Below are 19128 nucleotides of genomic sequence, written 5' to 3' on the forward strand. Positions count from 1 at the left end.
GCATATGTTAAGGCATGTAAGGATGCTGTGAACACCATCTGCGAGGTGTAGATTGGGGAAGGTGCATATGGAAACTGTGGAGAGATTTTCCTGTGCGTGAATGTGTACAAACACTTTGGACTTAATCTAGGAAACTCTTTTGACCCACTTTCCAGCAGACTTCCCTCCTGTTCACACCGAGGCTGTTGTTGGGCAAAAAAATTACCGTTCAATGAGGAAGCCAACATTTCCATTGTGTTCAAAAAGTTACTGAACCTCTGCGCTGACAAAATATCACCTACTAATGAGAGTCCCAACAAACTGTCTGCTCTCATATTAACATGCATGTTTACTGAAACAGCTACCATAATATGCAAATGTGAACATGTGGTATTGCTCCCAGATGTACAGGACATGGGTGGATCCCCCAGCTGTATGCAGTTCACACAAAGACAGTAAGATGACGGATGAAATGACACCACTTTCACCCTACAGCTGTCCGCCTCTCCCTGTTTACCTCAGCTGCCTGTTTAAGTGCTGCCCTTGTATTTGCTTTATTTCATGCTCAGATCTCTGTGTTTTTTAGTGTTTGCTCTCCTCCGCTAGCAGCTGTAATGAGCAGGTGTTATGTCAGATGGATTATGTGTGGCAGCCCGACAGTAATAACACATAAACCTTAATCAGATGAAAAGAGAAACTTGAGTTCTTTACACAGTCTGCTGTACTCAGCTTATATGGGCGCCATGTATCTTTCCATAGTTCCTGTAATTGCTTTTTTCCTATATACACGTATACCTTTGTTGTTGCAGGTAGTGCACATAATGTAGGCTTCAAGTAGATACCTGGCAACTGGTTGGTTTTGTTGTTTCAAAGCAAATGTCATTGAAAGCAGTGGTGGAAGAAGTATTCAGATCCCTTACTTACGTAAAAGTAGAAAATACAAAAATGTTAAATATTCCATTATTGGTAAAAGTAAAGGAGACTTAATTAAGTTTCACTAGTGAAATTACTTATTTTGCAGAATGGCCCTTTTGAGAGTGTTATAAATTACTGATAAATAGACTTTTAAAGGAATAGTTTCACATTTTAGGAAAGTGCAATAATTAGCTTTATTGCCTAGAGATAATAAGAATGATACCACTGTCATATCTGTCTGTTAAATATAAAGCTTAGTTTAGCACCAACTAGCCTCAATCGTCTTGGGCGATGCTAAGCTCCAGACACAGCGGCTGTGCCTCTGCAAAATAGTCTCGGGAAAGAACTTGTTTTGGAGGAACATTTGCACCCCGCAAAAGAAAACGCCACATACAATATTAAATGAAGTTAACTAGCTGGATACATGGTTAAACGTAATTTGCTTTTACCAGTGTATCGCCGTGTGTACTTCGTCCATAATCCCCCAATCGGTCCCAAAACGTCCCAGTTAGATAGTAAATGCTGTAAACATATTCTTTGTAAATCTTTACAATCAATCCCCAAGAACCAAGCAGTCCTGCCTTGTTGCATGATCCAAATTTTCTTTGAACTTGCCATTTTCAGCGTGTAGCTTGCTAGCTCAAAGTCTGTTGTTGTTTCTCGAAGTGAAGGGAATGGCCACACACACAGAGAGCGGAAACGGAGGGACAATTACCCTGGAAATATACTTCCGATCATCCAGACTAATGTAAGACAGACTGACCTTTAGACAGAGCCAGGCTAGCTGTTTCCAGCCTTCATACTACTGTATGGTAACCTAACCGGCTACTGGAGGTAGCTTTATTTACTTTACAGACATGAGAGTGTATCAATCTTCTCATCTAACTCTTAAGAGTAAGTAAGAAGGTGAAGGAGCGTATTTCACAAAATGTTGAACTATATCCTAAATGTTGTAGCTGGTCCAGCCAGTGCTATGCCAAACTTGTTGTACTAGTACTATATATTTCAGGTAGTTATGTTACAATGCATCATATGTTTAGCTTGTGTTTAGCATGCAACTTAATCTTCAAAGTAGCAAGTACTAACTTTCTGGTAGCTCTAAAATCAATGTAGTGGATTAAATGGTAAATGGACCGCATTTATAAAGCCCTTTTCTATTCCTAGCGACCACTCAAAGCGCTTTATACTACAGGCAGTATTCACCCACCAATGGCGCAGCATCAGGAGCAATTTGGGGTTCACTATCTTACCCAAGGACACTTCGAACTACCGACCTTCTGATTGGTAGACGTCCGCTCTACCTCCTGAGCCACAGCCGCCCCCATTTTTTTAAGAAGTACAATATTTCCCTCTGAAATGTCGTGGGGTAGAGGTTGGCCAAAAAGGAGATTACTCAAGTAAAGTGCAATTTACTCAAAACTCTACTTGAGTAAATGTACTTAGTTACTTTCCACCACTGTGCGGACGGAGAAGTAAACTAAGAATCAAAAGCATTTGGTCTCCAGTAGAGCCTGAGCAGGAGGGAATGAGAAAGTAAAGAAGCGATGACCCAGTTCTGTTTCACACAGCGCTGGTGCCAGAGGCGGAGAGACCGTGGAGGCTGTGGTGCACGTGACGGGTCTGGGCTGGGCCCCGGTCCACACGGGAAACGCACAATGTCTCGTTTGTTTTAAACGACTGCGCTGTTGGAACTGGTCTCCCTCTTTCCTCTCCCTGTCTGTTGTCTGCCTTGAAATGATTTTTGCTTTTGGATCTCGGCCAGATTCTTTTGGAAGTTTTTCCCTTTCTCTTTCTCTCTGTTGCTATCTCTGTTTCGCCATCTTCCAATCCTTCACTTGATATGATTCGTGATTTCGATGAATCTGTGGGGAGTTTGCAACTAAGGAGTGGTGTTTGGAGAGAGGATGAAGTGAGGGGATAAATAAATGCAAGCAGTGGGATCAAGGGACCAGTTTGAAGGGGAGGAGAGGTGAATAATCTCAACGGAGGGACTTTCTTCACACTCTTGAGCTCATATTTATTATAAGCTATTTAGTTTTAATTCTAGGCTGCTGTAGCTAGTGTGGAAATCACCTACTGTGTTCCACAGGCACGCCCTGTCAGTCAGCCTCTGCCAGCCTTGGGATGATGACCTATTCCCTAGATGGTGTATAACTAGAAAAATGATAAAAAGCAGCACACTACATTGCCTTTAAAACACAATACAGGTAACTAAAGAACTGATGATCATATCACATGTGCACCAGACTGATTTTTTATTGTCTCTATGTCTTTGCTTATTCTAGCTTGTCTATTACTCTCCCACACAACTTTAAAAGGTTTTTCAGACCCTTTACCTATCTCTGCTTTTCTCTATCACACACACACACACACACACACATATACTCACGCACGCACGCACGCACGCACGCATGCATGCATGCATGCACGCACGCACGCATGCATGCCGCACGCACACACACACACACACACACACACAAACACACACACACACACACACACACACACACACACACACACACACACACACACACACACACACACACACATGCACATGCACATACAATGCACCTGAGTGCCAGACTGATTATAATGCCAGGAACAGACAATGCATTCTTTATGGAGTGTGTTACTGTTCGCTCTGCAGAGCTTTTATCACATATAGTGTAATGTAAGTGAGTTGTAGATGTCATACAAAATTGCATTTATTTGAGAGTTTTTGTTGTGTATGCCAGACAATTATTCTGTTCAGGTATCAAGTTCAGGTTTTAGTTTTTTCAGCATTGGCTTTAGCTTTTTCTATCACAGATTGAGTTAAAATGTTTCACAAAAGTTAGCATTTCTTTTTTTAATCTAACAGACTTCAACCAGTAGAGTTGTTTTTGTTTGACTCTATAACCAAACTTTGCTGTTTTGTATTGCGTTTGTTCTGGAAATAAAGAAACAAAGTTACAGTAAGTTTACACAAAATACAAACTCCTGCTTTGCCTCTGCAGACTACCGCACTGGACCGTGCTTCGCCTCGGTGCATAACCAGATGTGTCAAGGCCAGCTCACAGGCATTGTGTGCACAAAGACTTTGTGCTGCGCCACAGTCGGACGGGCGTGGGGTCACCCCTGTGAGATGTGCCCAGCCCAGCCTCACCCCTGCCGAAGAGGGTTCATACCAAACCATCGCACCGGGGCGTGCCAAGGTAAAGTCTGTTCCTCAGCGTCTCTTTCTCTTTTTCTGTTTTTGTCTTTTTTTTCTCTCTCTCTCTCTCTGTCACCCTTCCTTCCCTCTCCTTCTTTGAGTAGTGCTGCTTCTATCTTCCCGTTTTAACTCCTTCTCCCTCCTTGTCTGCCTTTGCCCCTCTCCCTCTGTCGTCCCCTCATCTCTACCTATCATCCCCTCTCCAGAGGATTAGTTCTAATTGGGTTAAATTGGGTTGGGTGGCAGTGCCTCCCACATGTGTATGGAATGCCCGCAGACACACGCTGTGGCGGGACTGTCAGAGTCAATAACACGGGTCAGTGGCGGTGCCACGTGGGAGAGCTCATTTCTGGTAAGACGGCCCTTTGCCTGTCTGCTCCAGACCCAACAACATCAGAACCTCTGCAGGGGAGGCGGACCTGAGCCAGGGCCCAGAGGAACACGGAGTGCTCTGAGACTGCATCAGGTCACAGCCTCCTGGAGGTTTTCAGCCTGAGACCTACATTTGACAGCATGGTTTCCCTCCAAATCGTCATATACATTAGTATACATCATTGTATGTGATCACAACTGTAACAATCTCTTTGACTGTACACACGTCCTTTCTATATTTCTGTCTCTTCCTTGGTCAACTTGGTTTCAATGTGTGTCCGTGTGTTTGTGTGTGTTTGTTCGTGTTTGTGTTCGTGTTTGGGTGTGTATTAATTGTGTGCTTTGTATGTACAGATGTAGATGAGTGCCAGGCCATTCCTGGCATCTGTCAAGGAGGAAACTGTATCAACACAGTCGGATCCTTTGAATGTAAATGCCCCGCTGGGCACAAGTTCAATGAGGTCTCACAGAAATGTGAAGGTAAGAATCAAGCTAGCAGCCATCACATTAAAACTGTGAAACGTCTGACTTTCAGTGTTAGCTGGAATTACAGAGTAGGCTAAAATAAATTATTTTAAAAGTTTCTAATTAACAATGTGAAAGTAGAGTTAAAAGCCACATCCGTCTAGTTGTGGTTAACTTCACCTCAGTTGTGGTATTCTGATTATTACTTTGTGGGGAAAGACCACACATAAGCTACTTTGCCCTTCCCTTGAAATACGTTTAATTAAACCAAAGCAGCACTCAGCTTTCTCTCAGTAATCCTGTTTAACATTTATTTGTGAAGCTTGAAAGAGTCCCCCCCCCTACATGTGTTAAAGAGAGAGACTTTTGAAATAAGAAATAAAACTTTTTTCCTCTTACAAATGAAAGTTGAATTCATGAGAGATAAAACGTACCACTGCTAAATTCAATAGACTCTTTTTTTGTTGCTCCAACTTTACTTGGTCTGGAATGACCAGTAGTTTATGGTGGCTAATGTTAGCTAAGGTTAGTAAATGTTGCTGTATAATACACATTACTGAGTCACTTCGCTGACACATGACTCTTCTCCATGCCATTTGGCATTAGAGCTAAATGTTAACTTGTAGTTTCACTTTAAAACAGCTTCTCAGCCAGGTGTGTCGTTGCACGATATGAATCAAGAGACAGTCAGGTAAAATGAGGTCCAAGTGTTCTAAAAAGATCTTTTTTATCTCAGCTGGGGATCCTAATTATCAACTTCAGACTGGCTTACAGAATCATTATTATTATCACAATCTTTTCTTACTTTATATTTTTTTGTTTCTGGCTCTAGAAAGATCTTAAATGAAATCCTTCTCTATGCATCATTTTTGTTCTTCCACACATAAAGACCCACAGTTAGCCTGTGAAAAATATTGGCTCATTAAGACATGAATATGACAATTTCCAGACCAAAGTTTAGCTGTAGTGAAGCAGACTGAGCAGGCTTTTGCGGCACTCATTTGCAGAATAAAATATGCGCTTTTTTATGCCCAGAAATAATTGCCGGAAAACTTCTGGACTGTGTAAAAGACATTTAAAGCAGGTCTAAGTTACAGTGTATTTCTTAACAGACTTTGTGCAATGGTGCTAACAGAAGAGCAGCTACAGAGGCCCCTGGATTTAATATCCTGTGACAATGCCTTATTTCCATTGCCATTGCCAACATGTGCTCTAGTCATTCTTGAAGATTCACATTTCAAGTTAGTTTTCAGCTAACAGGAAGCAATCTAAAATGTTTTGAGTTTTTTGTCATTCTCTCCTCTCCTCTCCTCTCCTCTCCTCTCCTCTCCTCTCCTCTCCTCTCCTCTCCTCTCCTCTCCTCTCCTCTCCTCTCCTCTTTGTAGATCTCGACGAGTGTTCAAACATTCCAGGTCTCTGCGGTGTAGGTGAATGCTCTAATACGGTTGGCAGCTACTTGTGCAAGTGTCCCCAGGGATATTACACCTCTGTGGATGGATCCAGGTGTATAGGTGAGCCGTCTGTCACACTGGCTATCTCACCTCTCCAAAGGATAATCTCCTGCATTATTTGCTTTGGTTCATTGCTTTGGTTCATTGTTGTTAGGATAGATGAAATATGAGACAAAACAGTTAAGCTAAAAAGGTGCCGCCTCTTTCTCTTTCCTTTTTCCAGCCCATTTTGGTTCTTCTCCATTTATGCCTGGCTCTGAGCACAGAAAGAACTGAAATCTGTCCAAAGTTCCAGCTGGTAGAATTTAGGTCACAACAATTAACTATATTCTCTTTAAACTGAGGAGGGGGCGGGGTGAAAGAAGTAATGTGAACTCCTCTCGTGCTCAGGCGACTTTGTTTTTTGACATAATAGTTGGAAGAAGTGTGGGTCAGAATAGTCCATTAGATGTACACGCACATACTCACACGTGCATGTATACACACATGCATTCACACACACAAACATATGCAAACACACGGTCACATTACCCCCTCAGTAGAGGATGTTTGTGAGGAAGGAATGTCTTACTCTTTTGCTCCAGAAAATTGTTTTACCAACATTTGAGTCTGTTTCCCATGCAGCAATGGCTACTCCGACCCCTGAAGGGCCCAATTGTTTTTCCTCCAACCAACTCTACGCTTGCCTGACATCTTGTTGAACTTAACCAAGCAATCAGTAGTGTAGCCTGTCAGTTTCTCCATGTGAATACGCTGGATGGGCTGGGTGTGAAACAAGACATGATATATTTATGTTAATAGGGAACCTAAATGTTAGTCATGCTGGTGCACAGTGCCAGAAACTGCAGGATGTAGGAAAGGTTCTCATAAATAGGAAGTGATGACTATTGAAAGTGGCTTCCATCATCCAAATGATGGAAAATCTGAAGCAACGATGACTGCTTTTTGATTGTTCTCCTGCCAATTTGCTCAACGTGCAGAAAATCATGCCATATTCCATACAACACGATTACTTTAACTTCATGCTGTGTTGTTTCCCACAGATGCTCGTGGTGGGTACTGCTACGCTAGCCTGCTGAACGGGCGCTGTGCCAACCAAAACTCACAGCTGTTGACCAAAATGCAGTGCTGCTGTGATAGTGGACGCTGCTGGTCTGATGGGTCCGCCCCTGAAATGTGCCCAATTCGTGGGACAGGTGGGGTCACTTACCATCTCATGGCTTTACATTTCTTGCTCTCATCTATGTGTCTCCATGTCTCAACACAGAGCCAAACCTTTTGTTTTTCACATCTGCTCATTTTAGAAGAGTACCAGAAACTGTGCATCCAGATACCTGATGGGAACGGAGGCGGACTGGTGCCTGGCCGTGTCCCAGGGAGTCCCGACCTACCCGGCATCTACCCAGTTCCATATCCTGGTCAAACTCCTGGTCAAACTCCTGGGCAAGTTCCTGGCCAGGTACCTGGAGTGTTTCCTGGTCAAATTCCCATCCAGGGTCCTGGCCAGGTCCCGGGACAGATTCCTGGACAATTTCCAGGACTATTTCCAGGTCAGATTCCGGTGCAAATCCCAGGACAAATCCCAGGACAATATCCATTTCCAGAACAACTACCTTTACAACCTCCTCCATCAGGTATTCTCTGGCTTTCTTCTTTTGTTTGGTTCAAATTTATGGCATGTCTTCAAAGTTGACGTGTGCCATGATAGCTTATAACTCATATAACTCACTCATAAAATTATTTACGGTCTGACTCAGTGGATGTGCAATGGAAAACTTTGACCAAAGCTGCGTTCCAGTCAAAGTTGGAGGCGTGAATGTCCCAGTCAAAATTTCCAAATTCCGACCGGCTAGCGTTCCTGGTGCACAACGCAAAACGTGAACAAATAACATGGCTGACCATGGCAAACTATGGCAAGTGTATAGTACACACAATTAAAGTCCAGCTTCAGCAGTGCAGCCTCCATATAAATTGAACAGAGGAGGAAAAATGAGTCATAGATTGTTTACCGTAACCAGCTACCTAATAACATTGACGACATATTTTGACATCAATTTACATGCAGAACAGGTTTTATTACTTGATAGTATGTATTATTTTAATTAAATACAGGGAAAAATATACTTTATGTTGCCTTTTAGTTGATGGGTTACTATTTACAATGTGCGCTTTAATGGGTGCTGCCATTGTGGTGTGACATCAGACAACTGCTTCTTCATAAAGTCGAGGTAGATAGATTTTGCCCAGAGTTTACAAGTAGGAACTTTTTCCTCTTCCGAGTAGTCTGGAATCGCAGTATTAGCTTCTAATTGTGACACAAGGCTGCTTGTTTCATCTGGGTATTGCTGTGAAAATATCAAAACTAAATGTGCAGAAAATGTCCTATCTGAAAGAAAATATTCTGGCATGTTTGCACACCACACCATGTCAAGAGTTTAATTAGGCAAAATCTTCTGCAATAACATTTCCACCTTATTTTTCAAGGAAGCTTGGCAAAGTTTAGGATTCTCTTGAGAAATTCAAACAACTCAGAGCTTTTTTGCCTTAATGAGAATGGTGGTCGGTCCTGCCAGACCGTAGAACAGTGCAAATGAAGTGTGTAGATACTGTAGGACTGGCAATGCAAGACAACATGCTCATGAAATGCATTTTACTTTTGCACGCAGTCGAGATGTTTCCTTTACTACTTTGTTTGGCCATACTGTACGTACATTTTCTGTTGACCAAATTTCTTACAAATTAAGATGACAAAAAAAGGTACAGCAAAAATAAAAGAAACCGTGGAGTTTTCATTATAGCATTTTATTTGTGTGAATGTTTCTGTCAGGTCCCGGTGTTATCCTAACCCAGAACATCACCAACATGTGCCAGGCCTTCCGCAACCTCTGCCTAAATGGCAGGTGTATCCCCATGCCGGGCATTGGGTATCGCTGTGAGTGCAACATGGGCTTTAGGTTGAATGGAAGAGGAGAGTGCTTTGGTGAGTTCCTGACAGAGTGAGGAGCAAGTTTATCAAGCATTAAACTGGAAGTACATAAAGCGAAGAAGGTTTATGAGCTTTATTTTTGTTTTCCAGATGAAGATGAATGTGAGAGAAGCCCGTGTGCACACGGAGAATGTGTGAACACTCCTGGGTCTTACATCTGTCAGTGTCCTGCTGGATTCCAGACTACTGCAACCAGGACAGAGTGCATAGGTTACACATACACACACACGGACACACAACTGTGAACACACACTTAAGAGGATGTAAGTGTTTACTGTGGTATCTGTTCTTTTCTGCCAGATATGGATGAGTGTGTGGCCAACGGTCGTATCTGCAACAACGGCCGCTGTGTGAACACTGTGGGCAGCTTCCATTGTGTCTGCAACGCTGGATTTGAGATTTCAGCAGATGGCAAAAACTGTCAAGGTCTGTCAAGTTGTGACATCTGCATTTATGGAGTTGAGACATTTTTAAAGGGTAGTTTTTTATAATAACCACAGTATGTGTAATGTTTATCTTTAATGGACCGTGGATCTGTTGAAGGTGGTGATTAAATACCAAAGCCTGTTGGAGGTATGTGCTGTAATATACAGCATTTTAAATGATCATTCTGGTGGTTTTATGCGTTTTTGCCCATTAACTACAAGATATTTACTACCAACCTTTTTCCACAGTACTCCATATGATTAATATTTACTTTTTACCTTGTAGGCATTCATTTGTTTCCATCCATTTCTAGTCTTAATCTTGGAAATCTTGCTCTGATGACCGGCTTTTCACAGCAACAGCTATAAACACTAGTCAAATATCTTGTCAAATTATATTATTGCCATAAAAGAATTACGTTTTAGGCATAGAGTGTATTGAACATTCTGCCTGTGGTTCTGTTCAAGAATGCTCCAAGATACAAAATTCAAGAGTTGGCTGCTCAAAAGCAAAAATGTTGTCCAAAATGTCCTGATCTCTATGTTTGCTTAGTGTTTTTTCTCTGGACTTGATTTTCTGACAGCATACATAGCTCACGAATGTAATGATTTGGCAGTGATCTATCAGTTCTCCAATGTGTGTGTGTCCTTGAATGTACCTAAGAAGGTTTTCAATATAGTCTTTGCTTTCCAATGCATTATTTAACAGCAACAGTATAACTTTGATTAAAGCAAACACGTTCTATTACAATCTGATTGTCAAGACAGAATGAAGTCAACTAAAATGTAGTGTATCTCTGGAGTGTGTGAAATTTGTTGTTAACGGACTAAACCATGTTGGTACCTTTTAACCACCACAGTATATATTTCCTAAATGCACTGATATCAAGCTATGAATTTGTTTTGATCCACAGACCAGGACGAGTGTCTGATCAGGAACATGTGCCTCAATGGACTATGTATCAATGACGATGGCAGCTTCAAATGCATCTGTAAAAATGGTTTCCTGCTTGACTCCAGTGGACGCATGTGTGTAGGTGTGTTTGTCAGAAAACCCACAGATTATACAATCACATCTATACATTTTAATGTAATGGCTACATCACCAGAAGATACTTTGAGTCAATTGATCTTTTGACCCACATTTTCAGCTAGCTTGGAAGTTGGCAACCTCTCTGGCATGTTAGTGGTTCTTAGCAAACAAGCCAAAAATCCCCCTAAAAGCCTTGGGAAACTCCCTCAGCATCCTGGGCAGCCAGTTGGACATGCCGATAGTTGGGGCCCACCTGTTTTGAGATTCTAGCAGACAGTCTAACTTGTTCAATGCAAAAAGAAAAGAGATTTGGCCTTCTCCTAAGATCGACAAAACATGCCACAATTAGTACTGGTTTGATTAGGAGACGCAAACTTGTGAGTCACAATTGATCCACCATTTTAAATCAATGTAATGTTTAAAATAGCTACCATGAATCCAACAAATGCCCCGTAAAGAACATTCTTTTGCAGCCATTTTGCTCCACGTGGCTTTAGATACAGACGTTTGATCTCAGAGACACTGACCTGGTTAAGTCATAGCAGAATAAATAAATAGGAGAGTAGGGTGTGGGTGAAGTGTGCTGATGTATGCAGTCATTAATGAAATGTGTAGTCTGAAGGGGCCCTGGGGCCTCATCATTTCTATCTACAGTCTGTCTGTTCCCCAACACACCCAGACAGAGCACACACACACACACACACACACACACACACACACACACACACACACACACACACTCAATCTCACATAGACATAAACACACACACGTGCATGCCATATCATTGTTTACACTCATTATGATAATTATTGTAATATGCTGATGGGATCAGGGGGAAGGAAAAGAATGTTTTCTTAGTTGAGGTCATAAAACCGAGACTGTGCAGCAGTTTTGGCTGCATTTGTTGTAATGAATCAAGCACCTTAGGACTTTAATAACTACTGCTTAAGCAGGAAATTGGTTTATTTCCTGCTGGAGCGTCTTACCATTCATTTTGTGAAAAAAAAAGTTTGTGAAGAAATTATTTTGCTGTTTATGTTTCTAGACATTGATGAGTGTGAGACTCCAGGCATGTGTATGAACGGCCACTGCGTCAACACGGAGGGATCCTTCCGCTGTGAGTGTATGGCTGGGATGGCAGTGGGCCTGGATGGACGGGTCTGTGTTGGTGAGTACATGTTTTGTTTCCAGAAATGGTTCATGTGTTCATTTTGGATACCATGACAAACAATTATCTCATAGGCAACACAAACACCCTCTTTTTGTGTCCGGCATGTGTCCCCCTCTTTTCAGTTTCTCTGAAAGTTCTCTATTGCTGCATAGAGAAGATGAAAATGAACATTTTCAGATTTAATTTTTTTACAATGTGTCTGTTGAAGAAGTTCATTGATTACTTTGTGAAGTATTGGTACTTTCAGTGGTTTTCCTACCAGCACATATGCTTATGTTTTTAGTGAATTGTCGCATTAGTGATTGGATAAAGCTTTTGTCAAAATGTTGTTCCCACTTTTCTAAGCAACTGAAAGCTCAGAGTGAGCATACTTGTTCAACTTTCTACACATTTTAACCAGAATAACCACAACACAAATATTTCCAGTCCAGTGATTACAAGCAAAACCAAATGTGACAAACCAGAGAGGAATCATGTGGTAATACACTTCACTAACAGCTCATCCTGTTAACCTGTTGCAAACACATGCTCGCTATCATTAATAAGCATGTTAAATGTTGTCCTGCCTCCTTGTGCTCCAATCCCCTGGACTGGCATTCTGTTTATGACTTTATTTTCAACATTCCTATATACTCCCAAATGACGTTTCTTTGTGCATTGTGTGGAAAATGTTGAAATGCTGTTGTTCGGTCTGGGTAAGTTTTTCGTCAGGATGATATCAGCGCAGGAGAATGCCTCAAATCCCTGGATATTATGAAGAGAGAACAACCGTTTGTTTTGCCAGTGTTGTTGCTTTTTGGAGCTGTAGACGCTCAGCTCCCTTTCTCTCTCCTTTGCTCTGTCTCTATCCTCTTTCCAGATCTTTTGCTTCATCTCTGTTTCACACTCTTGTTTTGTATTGTCCGAAACAGATACACATATGCGCAGTTCGTGTTATGGCGGGTACAAGCGAGGGCAGTGTGTTAGGCCTTTATTTGGAGCTGTGACCAAGTCAGAGTGCTGCTGTGCCAGCACAGAGTTCGCCTACGGAGAGCCCTGCCGGCCCTGCCCACCACAAAGCTCTGGTACGGATATTCAAATCACTCCACCCTTTACAAATATGAAAGCACCTCCTTCCGCCTGACACACAGACACACACAGTTTGTGTTTAATTCAAAACACACCTGTCAAAGTCTAATACATCCATGGTGAAAGTCAGGATGAGCTGATTAAATGCTTCGTTTTCTTTGACATACCAGGTTGGATTTCATAAATGACAGAATAGCGGTGATGAAGTCACAGCTAAGCACATTTAACAGCCTCAACGCACACACACACACACACACACACACACACACACACACACATACACCATCCAGTAACTTCTCATTAGTCCTGCCAATTAAAGGTCATAGATCAAAGACGCCAGAGCTGTACCACATTAAGGAAATGCTTATATGCATCTAGGCTAAATGACAAAGTGTGGACATTGATAATGACATGGTATTAAATGTTCTGCTTTGAGATTTCTTGGATTTTGGCAAATGTGATATTTTCTCCAACGCTCTTATTTGTGCTTTTTATCAACCAAACTGTGCTGTCTTTGTGTGATGTTGCAGCTGAGTTCCAGGCTCTGTGCCCCAGTGGCCTTGGCATAAGCGGCGATGCAAGAGGTAAGAAACGCAAGCTCTTTGTGTGTGTTTCATTGGTATTAAAACAGAGAGCTTGCAGAAACCAAGTAGAAATTAAATGCAGTTATTACTTAGTGTTTTTTCCTACTGTGATGGTTAACAGGTTATTCGTTTCCTTCGCAGATATTAATGAGTGCGCCCTCGTCCCTGACATCTGCCAGAATGGGGTGTGTGAGAATATGATGAGGACATACAAATGCACCTGCAATGAAGGCTTTGAGATAGACCTGACGGGCAAAAACTGTGTTGGTAGGTTAACTGCTCTTTATTGGCCTTGTCCTCTTTGAAAATGATATATTCAAAGTATATATATATATATATATATATATATATATACAGCCAGTGTGAGGAAAGTCATCATGTCTCTCTCTGTATGTGTTTCTCCTCAGATATTGATGAGTGTCTGATGAACAGGCTCCTGTGTGAAAACGGTCTGTGCAGAAACACACCAGGCAGTTTCACCTGTCAGTGTCCCAAAGGATATCTGTTTGATCCTGAGACAGACGTCTGCGAGGGTCAGAAACTCATTCATTCACTCAGATTGATTCTGTTGAATAGTACAATGTCAGTTCATCAAAGCATGTACTATGTCTGCTATTTTTAGATTGATAAGAAATGACCAACGGGAGAAAAATCTAATCTGTTGTTTGTTTTTGTCTCCCACAGATGTGGATGAGTGTCAGTCTAGCCCCTGTGTTAATGGAGATTGTAGAAACAGCCAAGGGTCCTTTGTCTGTTTGTGTTCCATCGGCAGTTCTCTGGATAGCACTGGGCTTGAGTGTATAGGTAAGTGAGCATTGTGTTTAATTGACAAAATGTTTTTTATTCAACATAAAAATAATAAAAAATATATGAAAGAAACCCACACTTGATTTATTCAAACCTACTGTTATTTAAAAGTATCAAGTATTAAAAATAGTTTAGTATGCTTTAAAACAAAAAGAAGCATTTTTCCCACTTTTTATTAATACAAAAAAGCTGTCTAACCTCAAGTTTAATTTAAATTGCAGCAGCTCAGTGAATACCTACATTAAACAATGTGAGACCATCTGGGTCAAATGCTGTGCCAGCACTGTTCCCATGACATATAACCAAAAACTGGAACACTTGAGTGAAATGAGCGCCTAGTGATGCCTGAAGAAACTGGTTTCCCTGTCCCGGACAAGTTGACCACTAATAAGCCAGTCAGCACTGTCTTTTATTTTAGAACAGCTATGATGATAAATTAAATGTAAGATTTACTAGTTAAATACAGATTTTTGGCATCAAATAACATATATTGACATATGTCCATGTATAATATGTAAGTGCCAAACCAGTGCATGTTGACACACATTCTATTTAATTCTATAGAACTGAATGTAGAGTAACTAAAAGGTTTGTTTAATTTTAAACAGAGACTACTAAGAGCACCTGCTGGCTGAAGATAGTAAATAATCGTTGTGAGGTCAACATCAACGGGGCTACGCTGAAGTCCCACTGCTGTGCCACACTGGGAGAAGCCTGGAACAGCCCATGTGCAAAATGTGAAAAAGGTGAGATGATCAATATGCACCATTTTGCACATTTTCGTAAACCATATAACTGCATTGACTGATTGTATTGTGTGCCCTCCTTTTTTCAGATCCAATCTGCGGTAAAGGCTTTGCTAGAATCAAAGGAAATGTCTGTGAAGGTAAGGTCTGCTTTGATGCCATGTAGACCCAGAAATTCACTTGCAGTTCATTCAAGTGAAACACTGGACCAGTTGTTGATGTTGCTCTATATTCTCTGTTGACTGTCAGATGTGGATGAGTGTCAAGTGTTTCCCGGAGTGTGTATCAATGGCAAGTGCATCAACACACCGGGCTCCTTTTTCTGCCAGTGCCCTCCAGGAATGACTGTTGATGTCAGCGGCAGGACGTGCATTGGTGGGTACTATGTATATGTGTTTCCACATGTAGTGGTATTGAAGTCACCTTACTGACTAAATGTGCTGTGTTAAATGTATAATTGATACCACTTGGTATTCTTATATCAAATGCATGTAATGTATGTGTGACTTTCAGACCTGCGTATGGAGCAGTGTTACCTCACCCATGAGGATGAGCGCTGTGGGGCTCCCATCTCAGGGAAGCAGCGTGTGGATGCCTGCTGCTGCTCAGTGGGTGTGGCCTGGGGCCCTGAATGTGACGAATGTCCGGAGAAGGGCACTCCAGAATATGCCCAGCTCTGTCCTCGTGGCCCAGGCTTCTCGCATAGGGGTGACTTCATCAACGGCAGACCATTCCTCAAAGGTACTGTACATAGCCATAGACTGCATAGGATGTATGGGTTGTTTCATAAATGGTCTCTCATCTGTCTTTATCCCTCTGTTTCATACCTTAGATATAAATGAATGCAGGATGATAAACACCCTGTGCTCAAATGGAAGGTGTAGAAACACCATCGGCAGCTTCCGTTGTCGCTGTGATAACGGCTATGCTCTGGACTCTGATGAGAGGAATTGCACTGGTGAGTAGTACTAAAGCAATTCGCCCACTAATTTAGTTCATTTAGTCTACAAAGAAATTCATCAACAGCAATTTTATAATTGATTCATCTTTTAAGTAATTTATCAAAAATGTCAAACATCTGCTGGTTCCAGCTTCTCAAATGTGATTTTTTTTTTCATCATTGTACATTTAATATCTTTGGGTTTTGGGCAATTTCGCCACCTATGACTCTTAAATATTGTAAAGGGCATAGTTTACTATTTTACCACATTCTATAGACTAAACAACAAATTGATTAATTGAAAAATACTTGAACGCTGAATTGATCATTAATATAATCATTAGTTGCTTACTGGTGAGTACTACACATAACAGTTCATCAACTGCACAGTGTTGACTTAAATGACGACACTCATGTTCACATGTTGGCAATAATCTCAGAGCTGACATTCATGTAACTGCTATTTTTTTGGCTGGAATGTATGCTTAACATCTCAGCACCATTGTCTCTTCTTTACAAGTCTAGCCATTCTTCATTAGTCCCCCTTTCTGAATCCCTCTGCCAACACTAATTACAGTAAAGTGGTGTAAAGCCATTGCCTACATTCAGCTCATTCAATATAATGGGAGTCTGGCTGCTTTGGACTTGTTGGGGCTGGTCCCTGTAGTCTGGTTAGCTACATTACTGCCTTTGTTGAAATGTGCACACATCATTTTAGGTTTAAATGCCAGTGCATGGCTTTATTCTGAAATAATTTATAGGCTCTTAGTAAGTAAATTATATCTGGGACCTGTTACCCCATACGAGTGAGATCCCAGCCCAAAGCCTTTGTGTTAAGTGTTTCAAAATGTGGATTAAATTTAAAAGGGATCAGACCTTTATCTTTAGATTTTGGAAGAATCTGCTTGAAGAGATATGAATGCCTAAATCATCCTCAACTTTACCTCTTGATCTTATTTTATAGCCTTTCTTTCATGTAGTAACATTTTCTGTGCTTTTCTGCGTTGTTTGCCTTATATTTACATTTTGTACTCTAGCTTCTTTGCTTTTTGCTACGGATCTTATCAGTGCCTCACTTCTGTGTTAAATCACTTTGTCTTTCTACAAAAAGCTAATGTTTTTATCATGTTTCTTTAATTTGCATTTCTTTTCTTTATATTCTTCTTTATATTCACTTCTCCGTGAACCATCACCTTATCGTGGTGGAGAGGTTTGTGTGTCTCTGTGAACCTGAGGGCTGTGTTGTCTGGAGCTTTGTGCTCCTGGTAGGGTCTCCCAAGGCAAAGTGGTCTCAGGTGAGGGGCCAGACAAAGAATGGTTCAAAAACCCCAATGAAGAAGCAAGGTAGAGATGGAGTGACCCTGCCCGGAGGAAGCCCGGGGCCCCCGTCTGGAGCCAGGCCCAGACGGCGGGCTCGTCGGCGAGCGCCTGGTGGCCGGGTTTGCCACGGAGCCCGGCCGGGCACAGCCCGAACAAGCTACGTGGCTCCCATCTCTCCAGCCCATGGGCCCACCACCTGTGGGAGGAACCGTTGGGGTCGGGTGCGATGCCACATGGGTGGCAGTGAAGGTCAGGGGCCTCGACGGACCAGACCCGGGCGGCAGACGCTGGCTCTGGGGACGTGGAACGTCACCTCTCTGTGGGGGAAGGAGCCGGAACTGGTGCGGGAGGTGGAGCGCTACCGGTTAGATCTGGTGGGGCTTACCTCTACGCACAGTCTCGGTTCTGGAACCATACTCCTGGATAGGGGTTGGACTCTTTTCTTCTCCGGAGTTGCCCAGGGTGTGAGGCGCCGGGCGGGTGTGGGGATACTCACAAGCCCCCGGCTGAGCGCCGCTGTGTTGGAGTTTACCCCGGTGGACGAGAGGGTCGCCTCCCTACGCCTGCGGGTTGTGGGGGGGAAAACTCTGACTGTTGTTTGTGCATATGCACCAAACAGGAGTTCGGAGTATTCGGCCTTCTTGAGACCTTGACTGGAGTCCTGCATGGGGCTCCAGTGGGGACTCCATTGTTATGCTGGGGGACTTCAACGCACACGTGGGCAATGATGGAGACACCTGGAGGCGTGATTGGGAGGAACGGCCTCCCTGATCTAAACCAGAGTGGTTGTTTGTTGTTGGACTTCTGTGCTAGTCATGGATTGTCTATAACGAACACCATGTTCGAACATAGGGATGCTCATAAGTGTACCTGGTACCAGAGCACCCTAGGCCGAAGGTCAATGATCGATTTCATAATTGTTTCATCTGATCTGAGGCCGTATGTTTTGGACACTCGGGTGAAGAGAGGGGCAGAGCTGTCAACCGATCACCATCTGGTGGTGAGTTGGGTCAGGGGTGGGGAAGACTCTGGACAGACCTGGTAAGCCCAAACGTGTAGTGCGGGTAAATTGGGAACGTCTGGAGGAGGCCCCTGTCCGACAGACTTTCAACTCACACCTCCGGGCGGAGCTTTTCGTGCATCCCTGTGGAGGCTGGGGGCATTGAACCCGAGTGGACAATGTTCAAAGTTTCCATTGCTGAAGCTGCGGCGAGGAGCTGTGGTCTTAGGATCTTAGGTGCCTCAAGGGGCGGTAACCCACGAACACCGTGGTGGACACCAGTGGTCAGGGAAGCCGTCCGACTGAAGAAGGAGTCCTTCCGGGATATGTTATCTCGGAGGACTCCGGAGGCAGTTGCAGGGCACCGAAGGGCCCGAAGGGCTGCAGCCTCTGCCGTGAAAGAGGCAAAGCAGCGGGTGTGGGAGAAGTTTGGAGAAGACATGGAGAAGGACTTTCGGTCGGCACCAAAGTGTTTCTGGAAAACTGTTCGCCACCTCAGGAGGGGGAAGGGGGGAACCATCCAAGCTGTGTACAGTAAGGATGGGACACTGTTGACCTCCACTGAGGAGGTAATAGGGGCGGTGGAGGGAGCACTTTGAGGAACTCCTGAATCCGACTAATCGCCCTCTATGTTAGAGGCAGAGCTGGAGGATAACGGGGGATTGTCGCCGA

At 42.9% G+C, this 19128-nt stretch overlaps 1 protein-coding gene across 1 annotated transcript in view; it reads left to right on the plus strand.

Annotated features, from left to right (window-relative positions):
* The window catches only part of fbn1 (fibrillin 1), a 65742-nt gene that overhangs the window by 7266 nt on the left and 39348 nt on the right, over positions 1–19128 (plus strand). Inside the window, exons 8-27 of the mRNA XM_028583490.1 lie at positions 3891–4088; positions 4814–4939; positions 6310–6435; positions 7419–7571; positions 7680–8009; positions 9203–9355; positions 9452–9571; positions 9662–9787; positions 10701–10823; positions 11866–11988; positions 12903–13055; positions 13590–13643; positions 13785–13910; positions 14051–14176; positions 14328–14447; positions 15059–15196; positions 15286–15336; positions 15446–15571; positions 15710–15937; positions 16029–16154. Of these exons, the coding sequence (XP_028439291.1) occupies positions 3891–4088; positions 4814–4939; positions 6310–6435; positions 7419–7571; positions 7680–8009; positions 9203–9355; positions 9452–9571; positions 9662–9787; positions 10701–10823; positions 11866–11988; positions 12903–13055; positions 13590–13643; positions 13785–13910; positions 14051–14176; positions 14328–14447; positions 15059–15196; positions 15286–15336; positions 15446–15571; positions 15710–15937; positions 16029–16154 (2826 nt within the window). The remainder of the gene's footprint in view (positions 1–3890; positions 4089–4813; positions 4940–6309; positions 6436–7418; positions 7572–7679; positions 8010–9202; positions 9356–9451; positions 9572–9661; positions 9788–10700; positions 10824–11865; positions 11989–12902; positions 13056–13589; positions 13644–13784; positions 13911–14050; positions 14177–14327; positions 14448–15058; positions 15197–15285; positions 15337–15445; positions 15572–15709; positions 15938–16028; positions 16155–19128) is intronic.

The sequence above is a fragment of the Perca flavescens genome, chromosome 1 (genome assembly GCF_004354835.1).
Source record: "Perca flavescens isolate YP-PL-M2 chromosome 1, PFLA_1.0, whole genome shotgun sequence".
Taxonomy (NCBI): Eukaryota; Metazoa; Chordata; class Actinopteri; order Perciformes; family Percidae; genus Perca; species Perca flavescens.